This window comes from Lytechinus variegatus, chromosome 3, assembly GCF_018143015.1.
Source record: "Lytechinus variegatus isolate NC3 chromosome 3, Lvar_3.0, whole genome shotgun sequence".
Lineage (NCBI taxonomy): Eukaryota > Metazoa > Echinodermata > Echinoidea > Temnopleuroida > Toxopneustidae > Lytechinus > Lytechinus variegatus.
Window position 1 is genome coordinate 14,028,938 of NC_054742.1, and position 26,743 is coordinate 14,055,680.

Here is a 26,743-nt window from a genome sequence, read left to right on the forward strand (position 1 = left end):
AAAAATACTATGTTCACTGACCCTAAATGATATTTGACCTTGATCATGTGACCAAAGACTTGTGCAAGACGATCAGTGATACTTGATTACCCTTACGTCCATATTTCATGAACTAGATCCACAAAATTTCAAAGTTATGATGGCAATTCAACAAATAACCTCAACACAGCCAAAGTTAATTGACCTTGGTCATGTGACCTGAAACTCATGCAGGATGTTCACTGATGCGTGATTACTCCTATGTCTAGGTTTCATGAACTATATCCATATACTTTCAGAGTTACAAGTATGATACTTAAAAATTTAACCTTGGATAAGATTTTGTTTTGATTCCCCCAAGATAATCAAAGTTAATTGACCCTAAATAACCTTTGACCCTGGTCATGTGACCTGAAACTCAGGCAGGGTGTAAAGTAATACTTGATTACTCTTATGTCCAAGTTTCATGAACCAGATCCATAAATTTTCAAAGTTATGATGGTAATTCTACAGATACCCCCAACATGGCCAAAGTTCATTGACCTTTGACCTTGGTCATACATGTATTACCTAAGACTCAGGCAGGGTGTTCAGCAATACTTAATTTACCCATATGCTCAAATTTCATAAACTAGGCCCATATTCTTCCTAGTTATGATGACATTAAAAAAACTTAACCTTCGTTTAAGATTCTGATATCGATTCCCCAAACATGGTCTAAGTTCATTGACCCTAAATGACCTTTAACCTTGGTTATGTGACATCAAACTCTGGCAGGATATTCAGTTATACTTGATAACCATAATGTCCAAGTTTCATGAACTAGGCCCATATACTTTCTAAGTTATGATAACATTTCAAAAACTTAACCTTCAGTTAAGATTTGATGTTGACAACGCCGCTGCCATTGGAAAAGCGGCGCCTATAGTCTCGCTCTGCTATGCAGGCAAGAGAAAAAACCCTGAAGAATATTTGTTTGTGACTCTAAGTGAAAAAAAACCTTTTTGAAGAAAAAAATTGCACACAATTTAGTTGAACAAAAGTTTTGCAAATGTTGACAATGAAATTCCTCTAATACGATCAACATTTGATTACATTTGTCTGTTTATATATAAATAAACAAAAATCCTTTCTTTTTGGCACTGATAAATTCTTGCAGCCTCTTACTGTAGGTTTTAGGCAAGTCATCACATGGCATTCACTAAATTGGAGGAAAATAATATACAACAAAATACAGTGTATCATGATTCCATAACACTGCAAAAGCAATTGAGACTTTCTATATATATGGATCAATGGAAAGCATATGAAGAGAAAAAAAAACTTATATAGCATGGAGGAAAGTATCACATTTCGCAAATCAAACTCATAAAACTCAGCTGCAACATAATACAATTAACTTTGGTAATTCAAAACATTCGAATTTACAACATATCTGAACCGATAACATGTGCAGGATATTAAAAAAAATTTAGCTCAAGTTTCCTTTAATTTTCTACTATCAAACTACAAAAAATATTTCAAAAAACATATTTTGAACTTGAACTCTCCAGTTGTTGGCATTTCTCACTTAACCTCGAACATTCATCTAAAAAATACATAGCAGCTGGGTGTTTCATAAAATTAAGAGATCTGGTGAACCTTTTTTACGTGCTCAATAATCACCAGTGAACAAATAATGGTGAATATAATTCACCACAAGAAAGGATCACCAGTCATTCTTAAAGTCATTTTTAACTTATGAACAGTTTATGAAACGGCCCGCAAATTATAGAGGTTCTTCATAGAATTCACTAATGTTGTATATTGGTTTGATTTGAACACAAAAGAACTGCAAGATATATTTTTGTTCATAAAACTATAAATTTGATAGTGAAAATACTATGCAATACATCACACTGTAAAAAAATTAACTGAATATTGTATATATTTTATCATAACTTAATCACAAATATAATTGATGAATGACTTAACATTGTAAAACGTAGAATTTCCTCTTTCATCTGGTGCAACTCATTCTTTATGCATGGGTAAGTAAGAACAATAGGATAAATGCATACCAAAAAAGTAACCGAGGAACAGTATATGAATTTCAGAAACCACAAGTCCAAAATCTGCTCTTCAATAAGATACCATAAAAAAGAACATAACAAAGTAATAACAGTTTTGTTTTGTTGATAATAATGTATGCATTTACATCATTTCATTACACAAATGTGCAAATATTTCCTATCATAGCAACAGCATGACATCATGTGTGGCTAAGCATCAACAAAATAGAGAGGTGAGTTAGTCCAACAGCCAGCCTGTGAAAATGTCTTCATAACAAACTTATGGAAACTCAAGCATTAATTATTTATTTTCTTTCATTGAGGATTTCTATCAAATTGAAGATAGATAACTTCGTGAGACATGTGATTGTTCTTCATGAAGTTCAGATGTTATTCAGATGTTCTGCGCCTTTGAATAATTTACTAGATAGATGGCGCATAATAAATGCTGTTTTTATGATTATTATGTTGTCTGTCGAATGAGATTTTGGTATTCTTTCTTCAAAGTATTCTTACTCATTCATGTGTGATGTATTTATCATATGAGTTGCATCAAATGAAAGAGGAGACTCCATGCCTTACAATAATGTACTGTGCTTTAATCATAATTGTGATTAGGTTATGATATTTCTAGAAAGCAGTATGTACGTGCAGTCTATACACCATTTACCCCTCAAGTAAAATACGAATGAACATCACATTTTATGCATTGTTCAATATTACTTACATTTGTATGAAGATTAATCCCCCTGGATGTACATGGATTATCTGTCATCAGTGTACATCCTTATGTCTCCAAAAATGTCATCAACTTCAAAGGAGGTTTCTTTCCTTTCATAACAGCAAGGGGTTTGAGATTCCTATCTATCTATTTGTCATATATATATATATGTATTCCAACCAGCATGGAGATGGCATGAATTTACCACAAAGTATGAAGACTTTGGTGGAGATGTTTTTTTTTTCTGCTCTGGTCTACCCTGTAAGTACATAATCATGGGAAAGGAAAAACAAAACCCTATAGTTTTTCAATATCCTGGGAATGTTTCATAAAGATTTACAGTGACTGTATCTCATAATGGTTGCTGCCATGGAAACGCAGGTATTGATTAGATGTGAGCAGCGTTACCATGGCAGTTACCATAATGAAAGAGTAGCCAGAATCTGTCATCATTAAATGGGCCCCAGGTTGGTTGTTAGTTTGGGGAAGGTCTATGGCTTGGACTAATTGACTCAAGGAATACCACCTGATTCTCTACATTAGACCAAGATACTAAACATGATTGGGAGTCGAACCACATATTCATAACACTGTACAGACCTAAATATAAAATGATTGCATAGTCAGTTGGTAAATTTGCTTATTCATAATGGATGAATATGGGGATAGAAAGGATAGAAGTGTTTGATGCTGGTTCACTTGCATGTAGACTTCTGTGCTGTTCTAGTGTGTTTAGCAAAGCCAGCATTGACAAGAGCATCACCAATGTTCACCTCCACAGAGCTCATTGTGTCATACAGCTCCACTTCAAGGATGTCTGTAGCACTAGAAAATCAATAAAAAAAATTGTTAATACACAAATAAAAATATTAGTTCACTAAAATCTAAGAGGATTATTCATAAGCCCACAATGTTAAACTGCCCGACTCTTTTTCCTCAACCAAATAGAAAGAACCTAGAGTACCAAGTTTATGCAGACAGGAGATTGACTATCAACAGATCAACTAATTGTTAACAATCATCCACTGGAGAATGCAGCAAGATTTAACTATCTTGTAAGCATGATTACTACTGGAGGAGATACAGAAAATGGTGTAAACACTAGCACTATATGGAAAGATATGCAATCAGCTCAAAGTCAGACTCTTCTGGATCATAGTCTTTCCAACTGCATTCAAGTGAAACATGGAAGAGAGCTAAGATAAAATGAAGTTGAATGCCTTCCATCAGAACTGTCTTAGAAAGATCCTACAAGTCACGTGGATTGCATCATCAATGCAAGTGTATATAAACTGATAGGTACAAAGCTTCTTAGCCAGGAAATAGAAGAATTGAGGATAAGACTTGCAAGGCATGTTCTTAGAATGCTATCAGCATATGCCCCTTCACAGCAATGACTTGGCAACCAAATGTAAGAAGGAAAAAGAGGACGTCCCCGGCACACCTGGTGACGGACTTTCCTAAAGGACTTGGAGGCCTGTAACCTGAATACCAATCTGACATAGGTTGAAGTGATTACAAATGAGTAACACAGATCATGACAGCTTGATGCCCAATGCACCACACTGTATAGGAGGAATTATAACATGCTAAGAATGCAGTACATGCAGATTGCAAAACAAGTCGCATTCTATGAACTCTAAAAATATAGTTTATCAGATTAAACAGAAAGAACTATGAAATTGACAATATTATTATCTTGGCAAGACTGATAAGCGTCTGCACAATCACATGACAAGGGTTACCCAAAAGATAAAGCTAGCTGTTTGACATGTCTGAGAGATTAAGATTTTAGTGAACAAAGGCATGCACAAAAGTACTTTGGAAGAAAATAGTAAAAAAAAAACATGCACAGTTGTGCCAAGGAAAAGAGTTTCAGATAAAAAGAGCTCTAGCAGAGATCTGTTTTTATTAATCAATGTGCAATTAACTTCAAAAGATATGAGCACCACCTGACTTATCATTTATTCAGAATACTCATGAATATTCATGTGAGAGATAGATAACTATTATACAACAGGCCAAGATGAACACATAGGAAGGGTCTTACCTGGAAATAACATGTCCGACAAGGACTTTGTCTATGGTCAACTCTTCAAACAATTTCCTGTACAAATGAAAGGAGTTGAAAACAAAATATTAAATGAAATGTGATACTACATACAACGTTCAAGGAATAGCATATGGTTCTGATTTGGCTTTGATTTATTCCATATTTCATATCATACTCATGAAACAATTTACAATAATTTATAAATACGTATTTGATTACAGAAAGCAAATATCATTATTTCACTATTATGAATATAGACATTACTTGTTTATTCTCATTTTTTATAAAGAACAATGTAATATAGTAAACTATGATAGAAATGTGGGAGACTACAGTCCTAAGGTCACAGTTTGATACTTGTGAAGACCTTAAGAGGAATAATGAGGGAACAGATAGAAGTGCGATAAAAATTTATTACAAATTTTAAATCCTTGAAGAAAAACATTTTTCTGAAGATTGATACATTTATGGTTTATTTTAATTGTTTATTTTATATGTAGCGCCTTGAGTAATGATTCATTAAAAAATGCGCATTAGAAATACTTTAATATTATTATCATTAAGCTCATAATTACATTTTTTGAATCAATAAAACTCACCTGTCTTGATTATTTGGCGATGGAGTTTTGATGAGTTCTATTCCTCCTACAAAGCATTCTACAGCTTGGAATGGCAAATGAAGAAACTGAGGCATAGCAGGTCGAACTTTAGATCTAACTAACCATTCACAGTTTCCATAGTCCAAATAGAATACCTGCATATCAATAAAATCATAGAGCAATCAGAATGGAGGGTCTAAGAGGGGATAGCAGGGGAAGTATGTAAAGGATGCAGGGAAGAAACTAATGAAAAAAAAAGACATCTGAAAATAGAAGACGAAGTGAACTACAAATGATGTTGCTCAAGCTTGGATTAGGGCTCACAAACATTTAGCAAAGGATGCAAATATAAAAAAGTGGCAATGTCCAACATGCATGCTTTATGTGGCAAATGTGCGCTTAAGTTATGGAAGTCTCATGTCTGAATCAATCATAGGTAGGCATTATTTATATCCAATCAATGCTACTCTTTGTAAAACAACTCTATTACCTGTACAGTGTTGGCCTCAGCATCTACATCAACAACCCTGGCTCTGTACCAGTAATCATCTTTACTGAACTGAGCACATACTATCTCTCCTAATGCCAGTAAAGACAGGTCCTCACGACGTGTATATGGCTTCTGGTAGATTGCACTGGAAACAAAATGAACAACATTTTTCTGGAGGAGTCTACCATTATCATCAATGAATAGAACAAAATGTTTCAAATGAGCCACACAAGTGGAATGCTCTTTTAGTCTAACCTGCATTTCAAGATTCAATATAACAGCAGAGCTGACTTAAAAAACAAACAAGATGATTAATCAATCACAAACACCATAAAATATTGAGTTTGTTTACCCTAAATGACCTTTGACCTTGATCATGTGGCCTGAATCTTATGCAATATGATCAATGATACTTAATTACCCTAATATCCATTTACTTTCAAAGTTATGAAGACATTTTAAAAAGTACTCCAACATGGTCAAACTTCATTGACCCTAAATGACTTTTAATCATGTGGCCAGAAACTTGTTCAAGACTATCAGCGGTAGTTGATTACCACAAGGGGATCAAATGGGTAAGGGGTTTACACCACACGGCCTTCTTCTGATATTTTGAATATATTACATCATAAATTAATCTCTGTTAATCTATGTTAATAACCCTAAGCCATCCCTCTGTACATGACTGTCAATCTATCATAACATACTTGATAGAATCTTGAAGAGCTGAAAGGGTTTCTCCATCATCCTTTCTCTCTCCTGGGAGCTGGTTCAAAGTGGTCCATTCCCTCTGGGCCTGGTCTAATGGTGTAGGACCAAATGGTAGCTGTGCCCAGAAATGTATTGATGTATGCACAGCAGTCACCTGTAATGCTACCCATTCTCCTGGTTTAGGTAAGATGACAGATGTATTGCACCAAAACACTTCTGTTTTCTCTAGATTCTCTTCCCCTGTAATGAGATCAAGTCACAAACTTGTTAAGAACTTCAGGACAGCCATCTAATATGCAATGATTTTTTTGATTAACCAATCTCCTAAAAAAAGCCAATGTATGAATAATAACAGAGAGATAATTATAAACAGATTTTTCATTTAATTCTAAATGTCTACAACACTTGGAATCTGATGTACAACATAACACTCCAACATTTCTCTACAAAAAATGTGAATTTTACAAAAGAATCATAATAACCATGAGAGGCCAACAAACAGCCTGGGGACATTTCACAAAAGCAACCAAAATCTTGCATTTGATTGGGTCAGAGCAAATTTGTCAGTAAAAAACACTGGCTATTTGTACTTCCATGAAGCACTACACACATCTCTTACTCATTCAATTGAATTTTTGATATGACAACCTGTCTTTTTTTAATCTCCAAATGACTAATCTGTGATTGTATTTTTTTTCTCTCTGGTTCTCTGATCTTGGAGAAATTAAATTTTTAGGTCTAAAATGAGACAAAGTTTTGTCTCTCATTTGTTACCTCCAGGGACTCTTCAACTCAGTGTAAATAATGGGGCTTAATATTTCTGTAAGCATCCAATTACTACATTGCAATTCTATTCAATCCAAGAAGCAAATGTTTATAAAATTCACTTGAATGTTTATGGTGAAATCATGTATTCTACTGCTGTCTATCATTGCAATGAATTTTTTTTTAAGCAAATGAGAGGAAATAGAAAAAAAAAATAAACTGCAAGCAAATTACACTGTACCATCTACAAAAATAAAAGCATGTCTGACAGGAACCATGCAGAAAATGTTAATAAAACACACAATTGAACAATTACCTGGATACCAGACTGGGAGCAAAAACTGCAAACTTGCTACCCTGCTGGCACCCAGGACAAACATGCAGGGGAAGGGGTGGTATGTAGAAGTCTTGAAATCATGCAGGCATCCAGGATAGACTCAGGAGAATAAGGGAATGAGGGGTGGGGGCTCTTGAAGCCAAGCAAGAAGTGAAGAGAGAAGTCAGACAGTGGTAATGTATGGAAAGACTTGAAACAATGCTGACATCCACGATAGGAAGGACAGAAGCAGAAAAGGGGGACAGAAGAAGCTTTGTTAGAACTCAGGAAAGGAACCAATGAGAGGAGGGAATGAGATGGTGGTAATGGTGGTGGGGGGGGGGAGGGGTGTTGTCAGGAAAATTTCAATATAAAGGGGATACTTGAAATCATGGTGGTGTCCAAGGAACAAACCCAGGAATGTATAAATGTATTATGTGTTTTGCTAGCAGTGAACTAGTCCAATAAAATATTCAGATTTGTTTATCAGAGGAATCAGAATAAGAGGTGAGTGGTCATGTATTGCAATGAAAAAAAAATCATGCTCAAATCAAGTCCTGGTCTGGTGAGTGTAAACTATTCATAACTTACGAGTGACTTAACAAACGACTGGTGACCCTTTCTCTAGAACTAAATCAACACCAATGAAAATGTGATGGGTATCATATAACACAAGAAAGGATCGTCAGTCATTCCTACAGTCGCTCAACTTATGAACAGCTTTATAAAACAACCACCTTCTTGAAATAACTTGACATAAAATTACGGACACCACATCGTCCAAAAGTTAAATTTATGCATGGTTTGAGAATGAGTCGAAGGAGATTGTACAATACTTTTTATCATGCTTGCACTCACTCTTTATTCTCCTTCTATCTTCATCAATTTTTGCAAAGGATGATGACAGCATAAAACCCAAAGAGAAAACTTGATGTTAATGAAAAATCAGTTATTATTTTGGAAAGTTATAAAGGTTTAAAAAGACTTATTTTATGACTTCACTTATTTTAAGCAACCCTCAAATTGGGAATGTTGCTGAAGTTATCAAATTGATTTCAATATTTATGGTTTAATAAGAATTGTTCAAAAATAATTTTTTGTTTCAATCAAATAAAATTCAAACAAATATTTCTGTGAGCACTTGGTAACTACATCAACATATTTCATTTCCCATAATTATTATATAATCTAAAGTAGTTTTAACAAATATAGACAAAAAAACTAATGAGAATGAAAAGTTATAAAATTAAAATATCAGAACAAAATGAAAGTGAAAAAATATATATTCTTTTATCTTGGCTCAGATTTTCTCTAAAAAATACTGATATGATAGGCTAGAAAGTGCAATTGTCTTCTCATGGATATGATGCAGAATCATGAGCTTTATGTGTTATGCGTGGGAAATTGTTCTCATTACAAGGCATCAGAAACCATTTGCCCCAAACATGCTTAGGTTTCTCTCGAGTAATTCCATAGTTTGGAAGGTGTCTTTTCAATGAGTTAAGCAAAGATAATGTCTTCTGTGATTGATACTCCTGTGATGATGGTGATCTAGGAGAGATAAGTGACTTGGGAGGTTGAGGGTAATGATTTGATTCAGGAGGGGCCATGATAGATTGGGTTGGGTGTCTGAAATGATGAGAAGGAAACTGGTGGTGAGAGCATGATGAGTGGGGTGGGGAATCAGGAAAGGAATAGCATCTGGTATGGGGAGGGGAATAGGGTGGGGAAAGTGGAGGGAAATAGCGTCTGGAATGGGGAGAATAGGGAGGGGAAACAGGAGGGGAATAGGGTGGGGAAACAGGAGGGGAATAGGGTGGGGAAAGGGCAGGGGAATAGCGTCTGGAATGGGGAGGAGAATTGGGTGGGGAATGGGGAGGGGAATAGGGTGGGGAAAGGGGAGGGGAATAGGGTGGGGAAAGGGGAGGGGAATTGGGAGAAGAATAACACCTGGAATGGGGAGGGGGATAGGGAGGTGAATATAGAGAGAAATAAGGAGACTGATGGTCATCTTGGGGAGGAAATGACTGAGAGAAAGATGGATGAAATTTATAGGGATAAGGAGGAGGAAGGTGTAACCAAGAAGAAGATAATGTGCTGTGGGTATTATGATGAGGACTACTCCCATCATGCCAATGAAGGTCTTGGGATGTGGTAGCTGTATAAATTTAAGATAGATGAGGCATTTGATTAAAATGTAGTAAGAGAGTCATGCAAATAACATAATTGTTAGTTTAAATATAAGTACAAAAAATCAAACTCATAGAAACCTCCCCACATCAATATCTATCACATTTCAAACTTTTAGAAATCTAACATGTACCAAGCAATTATTATCAAAATCATATTTGCCAAAGCTTTTGAAAAGAGAAAGTTCAGTTGATACCTTGAAGAGATAAACTTGTTTTATGTGTAATTTGTCTCAAAGCACACATACATTTTGTTTATTTTTATAAAACATGAACTTATTTTATGATATATAATAATCCACATAGATGTAATAGTAGGTTAAGCACAGGCCTTTCAAATGGTTCATGGTTAAGGCATCAGCTTGAATTCAATTTTTATGGCTACTTGAGAATATTAGAGAATTTAATATCATGGGAAATACACTTAATAATGCACTTTAAAATTAGTCTACACATGCAGGCCAAAAATTAAGTAAGTGCAAAAGCATGCATAAGAAATTTCAAGCAAAGTATAAAACAGTTTACTTTAATGCTTCTTATCTTACCACGCCTTGGGTGTTCAAAGGGGCAGTTGACTCCTTTAAAGCAGCGTTTACCTGCTATGTAATATTTGCACACTCTCCCTTCAATAGTAGACTCTGAAATAAAAACAAAAATAGGCAAAATAATATATTGATCCTGGATTATTATTGCAATTGCCTTATTCTTTGTTATATCTCTTTATACGGGATAAGAAGTTCATGTGTGGAATTAAGAACGGGTTGAAAAACCTTGAATTGCTGAAAATATTTTCAAAAATTTTTATATCCATATACAAAAATTATATAAAACTATATATATAAATTTACATATAAATTCATTTCACATATATTTTGTCAAATAGAATCTGAATTGAATCCTTTTTGTAATATCACTCTTTAAACAATGTTACAATAAATGGATAAATTTCTGTTTGAAATAAAAATGCAAATAACACGATATATATCCTGGAGATTAAAAGGCTGGTTGTTATTAACAAGTGGAATGCCTCTGGCCGTCTCACCTGCATCATGCAGTTCAATATAGCAGCAGTGCTGACTTTAAAAACTACTCTAACTTGCACAAGATCTTCAATGATACATGGTTACTCTTATGTTCACTTTTTATGAACTAGACCAATAAACTTACAGAGATATGATGGTTATTCAACAAAAAACCCCAACATGGCCAAAGTTCATTGACCTTCAATGACCTTTGACCTTGATCATGTGACCTGAAACTCTCACAGGACGTTCAGTGATACTTGATTACTCTTATGTCCAAGTTTCATGAATAAGATCCATAAACTTTCAAAGTTATGATGGTAATTCAACAGATACACCCAATTCGGCCAAAGTTTATTGACCTTTGACCTTGGTCCTGTGACCTGAAATGCGCACAGGATGTTCAGTGATACTTGATTATTCTAATGTCCAAGTTTAATGAACTAGACCAATAAACTTTCAAAGTTATGATGGTAATTCAACAAATACCCCCAATTCGGCCAAAGTTCATTGACCCTAAATGACCTTTGACCTTAATCATGAGACCCGAAACTTGCACAAAATGTTAAGTGATGCTTGATTACTATTATGTCCAAGTTTCATGAATCAGGGGCGGTATTCTGAAAGCTCAATTAGCGCTCAATTAGCATTTTGGTATTCTGAAAAGTCACTCAAGTGCCCCTTTCCTTATTTGCAAGGGTTACGCTGTGCGCACTTGCAATACTACGCGTTATGACCGTGCGAAGACTTAATTGAGTAGTTACGAGACTTTTGGTATTCTGAAAAGTCTCATAGCGCTCAATTAGCGGACTTTCCAGTGGAGAAAGATAATGGTGATAAGAGGTCCATTAAGTCTCATCATATCTTGCTAAATGTTGCTTTCATTTCGTATAAATATCATCAAATCGGTTTAATACTAGGAGGAACGAAGAGAATAAAGGAGAGAGCTAAAAGGGAATAGAATAAAAGGGGAAAAGGTGGTGTATAGAAACAAGTAAAATAAGGAATAGGGTCTAGGGACTATATTTGGTAATAAATGAATTAGAAAAGGGGGGGAAAAGGAGACAGAAATATTTGTGTACTTATAGGGAAAACATAACCATTATTTTTCTATATTTTCTTTTATTATTAGCATCATAAATTATTTTGTTTTTGCACTTTTTTTTGACAATAATGAAATTGCCAAATCACGGCAGATGCAGCAATGTGCAGGGGTGAATTAACCCTATCTAGGCCGGGGGGGGGGCCTCGGAGGCCCCCCCTCAACGAATCGCGCGATATTTTCGCCCTGCGAAATTTTTTGACCACGCCGCTCGATGAGTTTTTACTTTCAAGTCTTGCGCAACTTTTGAGACCAATTTTGCGTCTTCCGGCTATGTGGTTCCGAAATTACGCAACATTATGTAAGTGCATGTCAGACCGAAAATTGCTCAAAAACGTGATTTCGTGTACAAAGTCAATGCAAATTGTGTTTTCAACCAAAATTCATAAATGTATGATTATTTTTAGTTTTGCCAGTCTAAATGTATTCATTTTATGATTTTTATGATCACAGAAGAGTCCCCAACAAATTTCATTGAAAAAACAATGAAAAACAAAAGGTCAAAAAAACAAAGAAATACATAAGAAATTGCAAAAAACAATACATAAGAAAATGATTTGATATCACAATTTTTTTCATGCACTCTTGCTAAGGACACCACAAAGAGTTTCTATACCAAAAATTAGTACATTTGGAGCTTTATTTAGGGAGTTAGAGGAAAACGTATGATTTCGCATACTAATTACGCATAAATTAGCATAATCACTTAATAGCGATTCGCATGAAATAAATTACTATACAATCTTGTAGATTATGTCCCAGACAACCTGCGTGCCAATTTTCGGCGCGATCGCGCGGTCGACGGCCGAGATCTTAGGGGGGGGGCCTGGGAGGCCCCCCCAGCCATAGGAACTCCAAGAATACCCCGGCCTAGATAGGGTTAAACCTTGTTTCTGACAATGAAAAAATAAGCATAGACCCCTTTAGTATTTAAACGAATATAGAATAAAATACAAAAGAAAAAAATAGTGAGTGATGCCATCGTTTTCTCCACCTATAAAAACCTATGTCATAACGTTTGTACATCAAATTTCAATAAAATTTCGGCTTTTTAAAAATTATGCTTGTTTGATTTTTAAAATATGTTTATTCAAATTTTGTTGGAGAAGATTTCTCATATAAATGAAAAGTATGTAGTTTTTAAAATAAGTAGGAATTATGTTAAAGAAGAACCCCCCCCATGGCCCCGAGACAGAGGCAAATAAAATATTTAAAAAAAAAAGAAAAAGAAAGAAAGCTACAAATGGATTCAATGGATAGGGGGTTGTGAAAATCAGAACGCATTCGAAAAAAAAAGAGAAAAGCACAAAGGTACAATAAATGAGAGAGAAAGGGAAAAGACAACAGTTAATTTCAACAACATAACGAACCTCTAATCTCCGATGCAAATATGCTTAAGCATTATTTTTCAGCAAAAATTCTTTGTATCAAGATCGTGGTGCAGTGCACCTGCAGCGCAGCAGCCGGGCGCTGCGCTGCAAGGCAGCAAAGTGAAGAGACACTGCGCGCTAGGAGAAAAAATTACGTTGTAAGAGCGCATTTGATTGGTTAATTCAGCTCAGTAGGGGAGTGGCATAAAGGGACTTAATTGAGAGCTAATAGAGTTTTCAGAATACGAATTTGGAGGTATAGCGCTCCATTAAATGGGTAACTTAAAAGGATATTTAAGTGGAAACTTACAAGACTTTTCAGAATACCCCCCCCCCAGATCCATAAACTTTCAAAGTTACGATGGGAATTCAACAGATACCCCCAATTCGGCCAAAGTTCATTGACCCTAAATGACCTTTGACCTTGGTCATATGACATAAAACTCATACAGGATGTTCAGTGATACTTGATTAACCTTATGTCCAAGTTTCATGAACTAGGTCCATATATTTTTTAAGTTATGATGACATTTGGAAGGATACTTATTCACCAGATAACCAGATAATTGTATTTATTTTTCCTTGCGAACTGATCACTAACTGTTCTATTTATATTGTTTGCTTCTTTTTTTTTTTTTTTTTTTTAATGATCTGTTACAAATTAACTCAATGATGCTTTTTTATATGTCTTCTTCTATTCTTTCTATGTTCTTCATCTCTCGATGGGAATGGATTTACATTAGGTATTTCACAATTTATTTATGTGTAGTAAAATAGATATTTGCATGGAATGTCCTTCTTGCCTTAATTCTGCATTTCCTTTCTATAATCTAAACAATGATGAATTTATGGATACTCTTCAATTTCACAAATCTGCTCCGAACATTGATATTAATGACCTAGAAAGTATTTTTGACAGAAAACATGAAAATAACATATGCAACATTGAAGATTGTGATCTACAGGAAGAGATGAATGAGTGTAAATATTATCTTGAAGCTGATTTCAAGCTTTTATCTGATTCATTTGATAACGATTTTAGTATCTTACATTTCAATGCGCGCAGTTTGAATAAGAACTTTTGTGAAATAGTTGATTTTATATCTTCATTATCTTTCTCATTTTCTGTATATGGTTTCTCTGAAACATGGATTCATTGTAAAACTCCAATGCTTTTTAACCTAGAAGGATATTCATTTGTACATTCCGATCGCAATGATGGTAGGGGAGGAGGAGTAGCATTATTAGTTTTAAATACATTAAATTTCAAAATCAGAAATGATATACATATTGATCATGATGGCGCTGATATGTTATTTATCGAAATTATTGTTCAATCAGGGAAAAACATTATTGTTGGAATCATGTACAGGCAACCAAAGAGCAAAATTGACGGTTTTATTACTGAATTTGATAAATGTATTCAGGAACTTATTAAAGAAAATAAACTCGTATACATTATGGGGGATTTTAATATTGATATTTCTAAATGTACTTATAAATACAGTGTTAATTTTTTACAGGTATTATATTCATCGCAGCTTTTACCATTAATTGATAAGCCCACTCGCATTTCAGCTCTTAGTGCAACACTAATAGATAATATTTTTACCAACAATATCAATTCATTCATCACCTCTGGAATTTTTTATCATGATGTCACTGACCACTTGCCAATTTTTCAAATTACAAATCATACCTTATTCAATACGTATAAACATGTACAGAATGTAAAAAAGCAATTGATTAATGATAATACTATTGATAATTTGAAATCAGATTTGATCACGGAAGAGTGGACAAGCATTATTCATTGTGATGATGTAGAGATTGCTTACAAGAAGTTTAAAACTAAGTTTGCCTTCTATTACAATAAAAGCTTTACATTAGTCAAAAAGAAAAGTAAACAAAAATGCAGAAAACCTTGGTTGAATTTTGAATTATTAAAATTAATTCAAAATAAGAATAAGCTATATAAAAGATATTGTAAAGTTAGGTCATTTTCAAATAAAACAAAATATCATGAAGCCCGTAATAAGGTGAATAAACTAAGAAAACAAGCACGTAGAAATTATTTTGCTCATAAATTCAAAAAGACAAAAGGTGATATTAGGCAAACTTGGTCTGTGGTCAAAGAAATATTTGGTAAGTCAAAAAAATCTCTTCCAACATATTTCAAGATAAATGATCAAGATATTTATGATTCTAACATAATTGCCAATCACTTTAATGATTTTTTTATCAATATTGGTCCAAATATGTGCAATAATATTCCACGAAGTGATGAAAATGATTTTTATAAATTCTTGCCTCGATTGAATGAAGCGTCACTGTTTTTTACTCCAGTTAATGAATCTGAAATTTTCAAAATTGTACAATCACTTAAAAGCACTAATAGCTGTGGTATCGATAATTTTAATCCATGTGTTTTAAAAAAGGTATCTGCCCTGATTTTGAAACCTCTTGTACATATTTTTAATCTTTCTTTATGTACTGGAAAAATTCCACCTGAGTTGAAAATTGCTAAAATTACACCAATACATAAAAAGGATGATATGAATATTATAGGAAATTATAGACCAATATCTGTACTGCCATTTTTTTCTAAAATTCTTGAGAAAATTGTTTATAATCGTCTAGAAATCTTTTTAACGAAACATGCAATATTGAATTCTTGCCAGTATGGTTTTAGAAAAAACGTATCCACTGAAATGGCTCTCGTTGACTTTCATAATTATTTAATATGTTCATTAAATAAGAAATTACATACTGTTGGTTTATTTTTAGATCTAAGCAAAGCGTTTGATTCTATTGATCATGCAATTATGTTAAAAAAACTAAAAATATATGGAATACGAGGTACGGTATTGAAATGGTTTAAAGATTATTTGAAAGATAGAACTCAAATAACTTTTTACAGTGGTGTTTTGTCAGACCCAAAGAGAGTCAAATGTGGTGTGCCTCAGGGCTCAATTTTGGGGCCGTTATTGTTTTTATTGTACATAAATGATTTGATTAATTGTTCTAATAAACTGAAATTTATTCTTTTTGCTGATGACACCAATATTCTATGTAGTGATGAAAATTTTAACGATTTAAAGAAAACTATGAACGATGAATTACAATACGTCTCGCAATGGTTTAATTGTAATAAGTTGTCACTTAACACATCGAAGTCCAGTTTCATTTATTTTAGTTACAAGCAAAGTTTTATTACAGATGACTTATCAAATAATTTAATCATCAAAATGAATAATGTTGTCATAAAGCGTGTGCAATCTACAAATTTCCTTGGGGTTGTTATTGACCAACATTTAACATGGAACGAACATATAAGAGTCATATCAAACAGAATATCAAGGAATATTGGTGTCATCAGCAAACTGCGCCATTTCTTGCCACAGTATATTTTGATTTTACTGTATAACTCAATGATTTTGCCTTATTTAATGTATTGTAACACTGTCTGGGCGAACACATATCCCACCAGGCTCATTGGGTTGTTCAAATTACAAAAGAAGATTGTTAGAATATGTTGCATGTCTGATTTTAATGCTCCCTCAAAACCACTTTTTAAAAAACTTAATTTCCTGAATGTATATCAATTGAATCAATATTGTGTAGCATTAATGGTTTTCAAACATAAACAAAATAAAGTGCCATATAATCTTGCCTCAATGATCAAAAGTAAAATATTGATGCACAGTTATAACACTAGAAATCCTGAAAATTATTATGTTGAAGAATGTAAAAATACAGCATCTTCCTTTTCTTTTAAATTCAAAGGACCTTGCATTTGGAATTCTCTTCCCCGTAACATCAAACAAATCTCATACTTAAATTCTTTTAAATCCAAGTTGAAAAACTTTCTTTTCAACCATCAAACATCTTAATTTAATTTATCCCATCATATTTCCTAATTATTATATGTTTATTTTATCAGTACAAGTCTTGAATTTTATATTTTACTGTCCATAGGGACTGCCTCGACAGAACATTTGCTTTGTTCTTTTGCAGTTTCCCATTTCATGTTCATTTTTTTTTTATACATGTACTGTAATTATCCTTATACAATCTTAGCCCTTTTCTAAAATCTTTCTTGCATCTTGCTATGTGTCTTTGTTTCCTTGTTTTTTTTTTTTTAAAATGTATTTTTGATGTTTTTTGTATGCTCAATGTATTTTAATGGACGTGAATAAATAAATAAATGAAATGAAAGTTAAAAATTTCAAAAACTTAACCTCAGGTTAAGATTTTGATGTTGATTCCTCCAACATGGTCTAAGTTCATTGACCCTAAATGACCTTTGACCTTGGTCATATGACATAAAACTCACGCAGGATGTTCAGTAATACTTGATTAACCTTATGGCCAAGTTTCATGAACTAGGTCCATATACTTTCTAAGTTATGATGTCATTTCAAAAACTTAACCTTAGGTTAAGATTTTGATGTTGACGCTGCCGCCGTTGTCGTCGGAAAAGCGGCGCCTAAAGTCTCACTCTGCTATGCAGGTGAGACAAAAATTGACTAAAAATTTACTAATTGACTAAAAACAAACAAAGATCACTTTGTCCTCACTCATTCCAGTAGTAGCTACTCCTGGGTCATCCATATCTACTCCATAGCTATTCATCTCTGAGCTGTAATGTTGCATCATGGGATTCCAATCATCAGAGAATGTATCACCTTCTTGAGGTTGATGTTCATCTTCCATCATTTGTCCATCATCAGGTATATCTTTAGTATCATGAGACTGTGATGGTTCCTGCTGCTCAGCACCTAGTTGACACACACACAAAACAAATCCAATTATACAACATCTTTCACATGATTATACTATTATTTTAATATTTCCTACATACATGTACTATAATTCTTCAGTGTGTGTAATATGCTGGTATGTTGTAAATGTAGCAAACAAACTAAAACACTTACCCTTTTCTGGGAGAGGTTGCTTTTTATAGTAGGTTGAAGAAGCCATTCCTAGATCTACAAGTTTTTGGTTTAGACATACTCCTACACCCACTGAGTTGTCTCTCACTTCAAGCCATGTACATTTCCTATAAAAAAAATTCAAAATAGTCAACCAAAGATAAGCCATCATAGTTCTTGAGGTAAATAGGCAAAAGTGTGTGTGCATTTTTGTAACTAAATCTAATTAATTTCTTGTATGCAGTGTTAAAGGGATCAATTGAAGCTGCAAAAGAAAATTTCAACACAAAGAGAGACATTTGACATGAATTAAAACATGAAGACGAAAATTTGCTTTTTTGGGAGGGGTGGGATATATCTATTTTTTTCCCAGAACCTAAAAACACTGGGATTCCATCTGGATCCTAAACTTTCTTACAACACTACTTCTACATTACTTTCAGTTCTTTACAATCATAAGGAAGGATAATATGTAGAGATTGTTCAGCCCCTATAATGATCCTATGATCTATGATCCTTCGAACATTCACCCTGGCTGTTGTTCATAAATAAGCCATCCACAATTCATATCAAGAACAATCTCCAATGTCTGCTTCTACTTAGTTAAATCTATACATTACTTGCTCTGCCACCACCATCATCGTCTTCATTATCACCATCATCATCATCATCATCATCCATCACCATCATCATCATCATCCATCACCATCATAATCATCATCATATTCATCATCATCATCATCATCATCCTCAACATCAACTCTATGACCATTTAACTTTTGTTTCACGACTCGATTTTTTTAAAAAGCAAGATATCATCATCATCATCATCATCATCACCATCATCACCACCACCACCACCATCCTCATCATCAAATCTACAGCCATTAACCTTTCATATCATAACTATCAATTCATTAATTTTAGAAACAAGATTTAAGGTAGGATTGATTACTTACTGCTGTATTCCTGAAACATGAATCACCTGTCCAACAAGCAGTTTTTCAAACTCACTCATTCCAATCAATGACCGCTTGCTCTTTTCTGACCATTCCTTGGATCTACCTGCATCATATATAAATATTCTTTAAGTTATCATTGTGGAAGAAACCTATTAAACCAGGTGAGTGCTTACAGGTTATGTTCAATTATGCAACAGTAGATTAAATTATACAAAGAGTGTATAGTGTATATGTAACATCAATTTACTGGTTAAATCAAGCCAAGGAAGTGATATGGTGATAATTCACAAATGGGGTAGGGGGATAAAGTGTTTCTGAGGAAAACACTCCCTATTAAAATCATTTGACAAAGTGAGGACACACAAACTGGAACCTGCATAGCTATCGGGGGGGGGGGGGGTGGCTTTGATTGACAAGTGGATACCAGGCACGACCAAAGAAACATGCAAAAAGAATCCCTTTTTAAAGATTGGGCATGTTACATTATTTATGTACATAATGTAAAAAGGGTGTCAAAAACACTAAAAAAGGGTATATATTTCACCAGGAATTTAGAAAGATATGTGTTCATGGTCAAATTTGCAGGGGTATAAAAAGACTTTAATGCTTTATGAAGGATGTACTTCTTGCCCCAACACTAGTCTATACTCCAATTTAAGCTAGGTAAGGGAGGTGGGGCAGTACTAAAACCATTGTAGGTAAAGGTAAAGCCGATGTCTGTGATACAACAATTAAAATATTGCTGTACGTGTTGAGGGTTCAATTCAGGGATACTTGTCATGGGTACCGTTTTGTTTCCAATACTTGTTAAAGGTAGGGTTTCACACACCAATATTTGTTAAGGGGTGCATTTTCAGAATATGGAAAATACTTGTTTAGGGTGCTTTTTGAAACCTCATGATCACACCTGGTTCAATGGAAGTGGCTCCTAAGGGATAGTTATGTATGAATAAAAAATATCAAATAGTCTGCAAAAACCTAAATATCTGCATTGCTTAGGTTGTACTCCCAAACAAGTGGAAATGTATATTACATTTATATTCATCCGACATTGATTCAGGCAATTTTTCTGAGTAATATTTCCTTTCATCAAATTCAATCAATGATTTCTGGTGAGTTTTTTTTAGGGGGATATGCCTCACAGTACCAATGCCTTGTGTCACAACGTATTGTTGTTGATTGAAACAAGGGTAGTATTTTATCTTTACATATGATTTATCTCTACCCCCCCACCCTTCTTTTTTTTAATACCCCTTTGATCTAATACCTCTGTGTCCACTTGGAGGGTGAATCCTACCCAGGCCACACTTGAAAGCCAGAGGAGCGAGGTCACAGAAGCAATTCTCCAGAGGGTATATCCGTTGTTCTGGAATCCATTCCTCATTACCAAAGTCCACATAACTCACCAGGACAGTTCTCCCGTCCTTTACTCCCCTAATGCCTTTAATGTCCTTCACCACTCCTCTATACCATCTGTTATCCTCACCAAACTGTCCACAGCAGATTGCTCTGATTGACAACCATGAGATGGGTGGTCTGTATACACCTGCTCTATCTATGTCTGAATACACTGTGTTCAGTTCTTCAAGAAGGTGATCCATGTTTTTGGCATCTGGAGTGATAAGGTGGATGTAGAACTCGTGAGGTGAAACAATGTGAGACATAGCAAACTGTATCTGTTCTCCTTCTTTTAGGTTTCTCTGTTGTGGTAACTTTCTGCCTATGACATCCACCTTGAAGACAGCAGGGGGTGATTGTAATTTACCATCAGACTTTGATTTTGTTGCATCTCGATCTGTGCTGTCAGCCTCACTTGCATCTTCAGCACATGTAAAGAACTGATCAGTGAGGTCTGTCAAATGATCGTTTTCAGCTGAAGCCACAGCGTGCACTGCTGGTTTATTGCCAAGGTCTTCTGTTTCAACTATTTTGTCATTACCTTGACAATTCATATGCTGAGAGGTGCTAGACTCTGTTTGAGACTTATTGAAAGAAATAAGACCAGGTCTGGAAGAATCATTAAGATTTTTCTGAGGCACAAACGTTGAACTCCTAGCTGATGACACACCACTGGTAGAATTTGGGCTACTGCTTCTTGCACTCTCTGACCCACAACTAACATGCTGATCCTGATTGTCCTTCCTGATTTCATTTGTCCCTCTATCCATTGAAACATCAGAGTGTCCAATTGGAGTCATCTGTTTAGGTGTCACATCAATTGATGACTCTATTTCTGCAGTTGAGTCTGGTCTTGACTGCCTGTCTTCAGTCTCTGTGCAACTTGTCTCAGGTGTTCTACAAAGTCCAGGAATCCTTTTCTCAGTGGTATACTCACTCTCATAGACAGGTGTATCAGATGTAGTACTTTCCTCTTTGGTTTCCACCTTGGCAAGTTGTTTAGTATCTCTAACATCTTCATATGGAACATCAGTGTCTTCTGTTGATACCACAGGGTCATGGTGTCTTTTGGCTTTCTTCTTCTTTTTCTTCTTCTTTTTACCACTTGATGATCCATCTTCTTTCTTTTCTTGATCTCCCTCTTTAAGTTTCTGATCCTTCTCTTGTTCTTGTGAAGGGACAGGCATTGCAGGCTCAAGCATATCTGGAGGGGGGGGGGAATATCAGATTAAACAAAAAATCAATATTATATCAAGTGCATGACAAAATCATTTTACGAGGGGCAACTTTGTAAGTTTTCATAATTTGGCAGGTATTCATAGAGCGTTTGATCAGTTAATCTTAGGTAGGATTACTTAGACCACCTATCCATGGAGTAATTGCTATCAACATATTTCCAAAGAACAAGTTAATTCAATTGTGCTGTTAAATGTAGACAAGTTCATTCCCATATAGGATGATGAAAGAATTGTATGATGAAGCATTTTTTTTTCATCCGTCATCTTTGTCAACAACAACGATAACCTTTCTCTCATTGTCGATGATACCCGCTATTATGTAGGGACATGATAGTGATTTTCCGCGAATGCGGAAAACAGATGGAATTCACAGAAATGGTCTTTTGAAAGTACTAATCCATACTTGCCAACTTTAGAAAAAAAAGAGGAATCCATTTTTTTCACGCAGAGTAACAAGCGTGTGACATTTTGCGAGGGAAGGGTGTGGGGGACTGGGGGTATCCTGGCCCCTGCCATGGTTAGAATTTTTTGGAATTTTAGAACATGAAATGGGGGGCTTTCCTTCACTTTTGAAGTGCCTTTTACCTGTCCACAAAGAAGAAAAATATCTTAATTTGGTCCCAGTGTAATGAAACATGAAACAGGAAAATCGACAGGATTCATTTCATGAAATTGTACCAAATTTTTTGACTTCAAAAACATGTATTTCCATTACAATAAAAACTGGATATTTCTCAGAATACTCCTTGTATTTCTAAATAATCATGGCTTTATTTCACGAAAACAGACTAACAGTCTAAATGCATATGTAACTTACACATGAACTTAGAAGTTAAATTATGCAATTGCAACTGCACCGGTACGGTACTCACTAACCCAGGGCCTAGGGAGCTCTGACCCGCGAAGCGGGTGGCCCGCGACTGGGCTAGGTACCGGTACTCAGTCACTGCCCACTGCACTCATGCACTGTCTGTATAACGATAGAAATCACAGTCACAACTCACATTCACAATCCAAATGACGCATTGGCGACGGTATCCAGTTTCCACACACTAAATTTGTAATTTTGGCTTTAAAATTTCACGGAAAACTATAACGGTAACCCACGAAGCTCCGGCCCGTCGGTAACCCGGCACAGGCTGAAGCTCCCTGGGTTAGCAGCGAGGTATACTCGCGTTCGCGATGTCGCAGCATGCATTGTATTTGCGTGTTGTCGCTCTAGCTGTGTTTGCACGCGCTTCTGCAATGTGCGCGCCAGGTGAGATAGGCAAAGTGAAAAACAACATACAAGAGTGTGTTCAGTTAGTGGAAAAATAATGCTATTTGGGATATCGCGATATCCAGGTGTACGCAAGCTTCAGATTGGTCTAACTTTCGCTCCAGCCGTTTTTTCAATATTATCAATGTAAAAATTAATGAAAATCAGAATTATGGGGTTGATATTCGTAATGCGGAATTGGCATTAAAAAATCGGGATGATTCCGCCAAAATCGGAATGGTTGGCAAGTATGCTAATCAAATGGAAATGACAGAAAACATATTTTTCCTCAAAATGCACAGGACAGCAACAGAAAGTACTCCAAAATCTCAACAAAATATGAATACTTACTAGCCACAAACAATCTCACTTCGCTATTATCATTACAATCCAAAAATCATGACTGCACTTGACTCAACTCGATCATATCAACCAAAAACAAATACCAGCTCATTTCGAAGGCAGCACACGGCTGTGCGTTGCTGCTCTCTACGTTCGAAGATGTACAGCACAATATAAATGAGGATAAGCGAAAGTCATTGGGTGATTTCAAGTTCGGTGTCAAGAGCCTGAAAAGGCTGCTGAACCGAGCTCCAACACCGAGCTGAGCTCAGAGGAGCGATATCGATCATGTTAATGATAGCCTATGACGTCTCGCCTCTGAGCTTGCGCTGCTGATCATCTCAACTGTACGTTCTCGACGACGAAAGTGAAATTGGGAAGAAATTGCAATAAAATCTTATCATACAGAATGCAAAGGTTAAAATCACTAAGAATCAGAAAGCAGAAATATTTTTTCATTAAAATGTATAAAACTCTAATGATTTTCGCTCATTTAAACTGTAAAAAATAATTTTATGGGGATGTTCATAAACACCAACACCGACCTTGAAATCACAATTTTCCCAATCCCTTGGAGTTGGTGTTGGTAATGGGCAAATTACAAATAGATCGTCAACACCAGCTGTTATGCTCAGTTCAGCAGACGACATTCAACACCAGTGCTAAACAAGAACTGCTGCAAATAGGTCATATTTCCGAGGTCAATCCCCGGAGCTGCCAACATTGGGATGATAGAATCCAGAAGATTTTGCAGAGGTATGATTTTGTGAGGGAGCGCGCGGCAAAATGTCCCATGGATAGAAGTTTTGGGTAGCAAAATAAGATTAAGAAACAACATTTGAGTATCTGACACCTGTCTAAACCAAAACTTTTGGCACATTGATTTAAATGCACATTAGAGAGATTTCATGAATCGTCATTGACTAAAAATATACTTTAAGCTTCAGGCAATACAGTACTAGTGGTAGTAGAACATAACATGATTCATAAAAGGCATTCAACATGAAAATACCTTTAATTGTCCAGAGGGGGAAGGGGCTGTAGCAGTGGTAGACAGCTGGCAGCCGTCTGTTTCGAGGAGTTTTTTTAACATTTTTTTTTTCAATTTCTCCTCGTACACAGACGGCCCGCTATCGTGCAGCCACCATTAGGGGACTTGCAATGCAAAATCCCCCCGTCGGGGCTCTTCAAATTTTGTCTTAAATTAATAAAAATTATGAAAATTAACGTGACCAAAATGCAAATTTATATTCCCTCTTGGCATTAATTGCAAAAAAACAGAGAAAAATGAAAGTTAAAAAGAACAACAAGTGGAATGCCTCTGGCCGTCTCACCTGCATCACGCGGTTCAATATAGCAGCAGTGCTGACTTTGAATACTACTCTAACTCGCACAAGATGTTCAATGATACATGGTTACTCTTATGTCCACTTTTTATGAACTAGACCAATAAACTTACAGAGATATGATGGTTATTCAACAAAAAACCCAACATGGCCAAAGTTCATTGACCTTACATGACCTTTGACCTTGATCATGTGACCTGAAGCTCGAACAGGATGTTCAGTGATACTTGATTACTCTTATGTACAAGTTTCATGAATCAGATCCATAAACTTTCAAAGTTATGATGGTAATTCAACAGATACACCCAATTCGGCCAAAGTTCATTGACCTTTGACCTTGGTCATGTGACCTGAAACGCGCACAGGATGTTCAGTGATACTTGATTACTCTAATGTCCAAGTTTAATGAACTAGACCAATAAACTTTCAAAGTTATGATGGTAATTCAACAGATACCCCCGATTCGGCCAAAGTTCATTGACCTTTGACCTTGGTCATGTGACCTGAAACGCGCACAGGATGTTCAGTGATACTTGATTACTCTAATGTCCAAGTTTAATGAACTAGACCAATAAACTTTCAAAGTTATGATGGTAATTCAACAGATACCCCCGACTCGGCCAAAGTTCATTGACCCTAAATGACCTTTGACCTTAATCATGAGACCTGAAACTTGCACAAAATTTTCAGTGATGCTTGATTACTATTATGTCCAAGTTTCATGAATCAGATCCATAAACTTTCAAAGTTATGATGGGAATTCAACAGATATCCCCAATTCGGCCAAAGTTCATTGACCCTAAATGACCTTTGACCTTGGTCATGTGACGTGAAACTCATGCAGGATGTTCAGTGATACTTGATTAACCTTATGTCCAAGTTTCATGAACTAGGTCCATATATTTTCTAAGTTATGATGACATTTCAAAAACTTAACCTCAGGTTAAGATTTCGATGCTGATTCCTCCAACATGGTCTAAGTTCATTGACCCTAAATGACCTTTGACCTTGGTCATGTGACATGAAACTCTAATAGGATGTTCAGTAATACTTGATTAACCTTATGGCCAAGTTTTATTAACTAGGTCCATATACTTTCTAAGTTATGACATCATTTCAAAAACTTAACCTCAGGTTAAGATTTGATGTTGACGCCGCCGCCGCCGCCGTCGGAAAAGCGGCGCCTATAGTCTCACTTTGCTTCGCAGGTGAGACAAAAACAGTGACTTACCTCGGCTGTCGCGCAAATTCACTTCCCCGTTTTATCCGATCTTAAGTACATGAACATATGGCCATTGAGTCCCCTGTACAGATCGTGCTAGAACTTCGGTCTCTGTATTTGGTGAGTGAACGGAGTTCAGCTGAACAACCAACAAAACAGAGACTGAAGCTTTTGGTCTACAGCAGTGGTAGATGAGCTTGCCTGGCCCTGTAAGTTTAAAGACTTATATGTGGCCTGTTTAAAGTCTCTGAGGGCAGAGGGATTCCTGAGAAAATTGCCTTTTTGTTGCAAGGCACGCACAGCCAGCCAGCGCCAGGCTAGCCCTAGGAGCTCCGGCCCGCGAAGCGGGTCTGAGCTTCCTGAGTTAGCGCCAGGCCAGCTCACTCACGAAAGAGAAAATGTTCGAATCCGATCAACCCAAGTGAAAGTAGGCAAGAAAATCTCCGGTTTGCTTCTGTTCTTCAGGATTGTCAATAAAATTTATCCTACGAGTCTGGGTGTAATTATAATAGTAACCCATCATTGATCCAGTTTCAGCTGGAATAAAGCGCACACAAGCTTCCGAAAAATGCATCGCAGCGCTCGTGGACTTCCCTTCTCGCATAACCTTCTGCCGCACCGCGGTCTGCTAGAGACTAGGCAGGGCCGCGCCGGGGGGCATTTGCATGGAGTGCC

The 26,743-nt window shown here is 35.7% G+C and overlaps 1 protein-coding gene across 3 annotated transcripts in view; it reads right to left on the bottom strand.

Annotated features, from left to right (window-relative positions):
- Positions 1-470: 470 nt before the first annotated feature.
- Positions 471-26,743, bottom strand: part of LOC121410276 (tudor domain-containing protein 1-like) — a 63,903-nt gene continuing 37,630 nt past the window's right edge. For all 3 annotated transcript variants that reach the window (XM_041602257.1, XM_041602259.1, XM_041602258.1), the window contains 10 exons: positions 20,532-21,866; positions 19,262-19,367; positions 18,306-18,430; positions 17,949-18,149; positions 10,420-10,512; positions 6,601-6,844; positions 5,894-6,038; positions 5,404-5,558; positions 4,802-4,858; positions 471-3,576 (listed from right to left, as the gene is read on the bottom strand). In XM_041602257.1, the coding sequence (XP_041458191.1) occupies positions 3,447-3,576; positions 4,802-4,858; positions 5,404-5,558; positions 5,894-6,038; positions 6,601-6,844; positions 10,420-10,512; positions 17,949-18,149; positions 18,306-18,430; positions 19,262-19,367; positions 20,532-21,866 (2,591 nt within the window). In that variant the 3' untranslated portion in view covers positions 471-3,446. The remainder of the gene's footprint in view (positions 3,577-4,801; positions 4,859-5,403; positions 5,559-5,893; positions 6,039-6,600; positions 6,845-10,419; positions 10,513-17,948; positions 18,150-18,305; positions 18,431-19,261; positions 19,368-20,531; positions 21,867-26,743) is intronic.